We start from the raw sequence: 3,785 nt of genomic DNA, 5'->3' as shown, positions 1-3,785 counted from the left end.
GGGGGGGGTACTAAAGAATATGAATAAATGAAGGAGTAGTAATTGACACATTTGTTTTTGTACAGTAATAATAATTTTTAAAAAATAGGAAAAATTGTCAATGAAAAAGAAAAAAAAATAATAGGATCATTGGCCAAAGAGAGGTGTCACATCATTTTTTTTCTAGGTTTACTCCTCATCATAATTCTTTTGATTGAGATAACATAATTATATTAATTGTGTTTCATAACAAAAAGAGTTGGATAGTAGATGACCAAATGAGTAGCATTGTCAATACATGTAGTTAAGTTAATAATACAAGCAAAAGTTTGGAAAACTTCTAACAAAAGTAGCTAAGTTACTAATACAATTCAAAGTAAAAAGAAATTCTTAATTATACTTCAAAAATGTGTTTCTTCAAACATCTTCCTTTGCAAGTCGCTTTGTCACCATATTTTGCTCCCCATGTCAAACTCCTCATCATATGCTACCAATTGAATAATTTTTTTAAACATAATTATGAATAAATAAAATATTATATCAATCAAAAAATAATTATATCAGAAAAAGAAAGAAATCTAAACTATATAATATATTTGTAAATTATATTTTCAATTGTACTTGCAATAAATAATCATGCATCACTTGAAATCTAACAAATATTATAGTTTAATATGATTATAAAGTTAGTGTCAACCACAAAATGACTTTTAAAGAGAACAATCACATAGTGGCAACACATTGTTCATTTTTACGAAAATTTTCTTAATTTTGCTTGTTTGGGGGGATTGAAGGATGATAATACATACGTAAATAAAACATTAAAAAAGCACGTCTAACTACATAAAAATGAAAAGAAAGACTTGAGAATTAAAATATTTCTTACCTTCATATACTTTTTTTTATTACATATTAGTTCATTCACAAATCATCAATATGATGAATAAAAACAAAAATAATCTTGAATGTGAATCTTCATGAAATTGAAGAGTAACCTAAATGATCTCAATACGCATCTGGCTTCCTATGTTAGGCATCTGCAACAAATTAGACAAAAGCTAGAGGTTACACAAGACATGTTGGCTACTAGTCCTCTAAACCAGTTTTTGATAGAGGAGGAACATGATGTTCTCATACATGACCTACACTAGTGGCGCTTAGTAGAAGAGCAAGCACTATGACAAAAACTAGAGCTACTTAGGTTGTCTTTGGTGATTCAAATTCTAAATATTTTTTATGGTAATGCAGGATTAGAGCTAATAGAAATGCTATCAAATTTGTCTATGATGATCAAGGAGTGAAGATATCAGACCCAAGGCTAGCTGAGCATTTGTCAAATTCTTTTCCAAATTGTTGGGCTCTGCAACAAATAAAGTTCCATGCCCAAACTCAGTGGTGATCAAAGAGGTCATTGCCTATCTACTCAACAAAAAATTGTTCTTATCTATAAGGTCACAGAGAAGGAATTAAGGATATGTTTATTGATAAAGCACCAGAAGTGGATGACTTCCTTATTGAATTCTACACTAGCCTATGAAACACTGTTAAAGCAGATGTGATCTTGTGTGTACAAGAATTTTTCCACTCAGGTAAATTCCTAAAGTCATTTAGTTGTATTGCAGTAACTTTTGTGCCAAAGGTGTCTTCCCCTGTTGTGGTCAAAGACTATAGACCTATTGCCTATTGTAATATTGTCTAAAAAATCATCATTATAGAGGTCTGGACATAGAGGATAGTAACGAATATTATTATATTAGCCCATCCCAATCAGCTTTCATTGAAGGAAGCTCTATTATTGATAATATTTTATTTAGTCATGAATTGATAAAGTGGTACTTTATGAAAGAATCTCACCTAGATGTGTCTTGAAAGTTGATTTGATGAAAGAATATGACTCTGTTGAATGGTGTTTCCTAAAGAGTATGATGGCAGAATTGGGATTCCCTCAGAAATTCATTACCTGAATAATGGAGTGTATCACTACAATTTCTTATTCATTTGTGCTCAATGAGGGATTAACCAAATCATTTCTAGGTATGAGATGAATTAGACAAATGTGACTCAAGTCACCTTACTCATTTGTAATTATAAAATAGTACCTCCACAAAGAACAAAGTATACTTACTATGAACCCACAATTCCAATTTCATCTCGAATGTAAGAAGCTTGGTTTACTGCACATTTTGATGACTTATTGATGTTTTTCAAAGTTGATAGTACATCTATTGAGTTGATGCAATGGGCCTTTCAAAAATTCTCTGCAGCTTCAGGATTATAGGAAAATATAGACAATAGTTTCATTTTTATGTCGGGGTCAAGACTTAGCAAAACATCAGTTATTACAATAACTTAGCTATTGTAAAGGGACTCTACCTATATAAAAAAAATAACAGTAGACCAATGTTTACCCCTAGTTGATATAATACTTGAAAGAATAAGATGTTGGTCAACAAATTACTAGCTTACTCTGGCAGGCTTCAATTGATAAAATCTATAATGTTTGGTATCCAAACATATTGGGCTCAAATCTTCATCATCCCAAAGAGAATCTGTAACGACCCATGTGGTCGTTTTGAGTACTAGAGCTTTTTATTTTCATAAAATACTTTCCGATAGATTTTAAATGGGTATTTTGGACTATTCGTAACTACAATTATGAATTTAGAGGGGTAATTTTAATAATTAATTTAGTTGGTGGTTAAAGAAGATAACATTAAAATTAGTAGAGGTCACTTTTACCACTTTTATAGTTAGTCTTATATAATAATTATGGAGTAAATATTCGGTAGAAAGAATAAGGGTTTGAGGCGAGAAAGCAATACCTGCGGCATCTGTCAAGAAGACCGATATCCAGGTAATTAGTATCAATTCTTCTATTGCGTTACATAAATTATAATGGATTAGAGTTGCAATTAGGCTTGTGTTTGCGTTACAGATGGAAAGAATGTTAGAGTTATGTTGAAGTTGGGGACAAGGTTTGTACGTAATAATGACCTAATGATTACGAAGGAAACTGAGGTGAAATTGTTAGTATGTTTGAGGTTAATACATTAAAATATCATTATTAGGGTGCATTTTGTATTAGAGATTATCGGTAGATAAGGTAGTATATAATTGAACTGCCAGTGCCAATAGAAAAGGATATGATCTGTAAAAATTGTTATTAGTTAGTGGAAGAGAGATTATCATTAAATAATAGGTGACACTGAAATTGAGGATTACGAGCATATATCTATACATAAAAATTGATAGAGTAAAGTTGCAAATTAATTTTGCATTCACGTGATTCTTGATTGGAAAGTTCGAGATTAAAGTTATGCTAATCGCAGGAATTAAGACTTACCCTCAGGTTTGAACTTTAGAAAATTGATTATAGAATTAGGGGAATTTTTGGGTATAGGTCGGACATAGAATAATATGAGTGTTTATAGGCTTGTTAACTTACAAATTATGCATATATACTTGATAGATTGGAAAGGTTCGGAGGCATTGAGGAAAGGAAAGGCATTGGAGAAGTAGCTTGCCTGACGTCAATTCTTCGGTGGAGGTAGATTATGGTTTATTCTATTTCGATAGTTAGACTCTTAATAGTGACTGATATGTATTGAGTGATATTGTGAAGTTCTCTATGTACTTGATTGTGTGATTGTGTAGCTTGGTTGTGTGGTTTGTGATTGGCCTGAAATCCTGAGACCGTGAAATTTATAATCTGAAACCCTCTCTATCGAAGTGATGCCTTGAATAAAGAAGGCTTGATGAAATATTGTTAATGAATTGAAAAGTGGTGATAATAAATGATAAATTAA

At 31.3% G+C, this 3,785-nt stretch overlaps 1 protein-coding gene across 1 annotated transcript in view; it reads left to right on the top strand.

The window, feature by feature from the left end:
• The first annotated feature begins 1,946 nt into the window (after nt 1-1,946).
• LOC107062778 (uncharacterized) overlaps nt 1,947-3,785 on the top strand; it is a 3,818-nt gene continuing 1,979 nt past the window's right edge. The window contains exons 1-3 of the mRNA XM_015313800.1: nt 1,947-2,013; nt 2,779-2,833; nt 3,449-3,526. Of these exons, the coding sequence (XP_015169286.1) occupies nt 1,947-2,013; nt 2,779-2,833; nt 3,449-3,526 (200 nt within the window). The remainder of the gene's footprint in view (nt 2,014-2,778; nt 2,834-3,448; nt 3,527-3,785) is intronic.

The sequence above is a fragment of the Solanum tuberosum genome, unplaced genomic scaffold, assembly GCF_000226075.1.
Source record: "Solanum tuberosum cultivar DM 1-3 516 R44 unplaced genomic scaffold, SolTub_3.0 scf00268, whole genome shotgun sequence".
In the NCBI taxonomy this organism is placed as follows: Eukaryota; Viridiplantae; Streptophyta; class Magnoliopsida; order Solanales; family Solanaceae; genus Solanum; species Solanum tuberosum.
The sequence above is the reverse complement of the archived record's forward strand: the minus strand, read 5'-3'. Positions and strand labels throughout refer to the sequence as shown.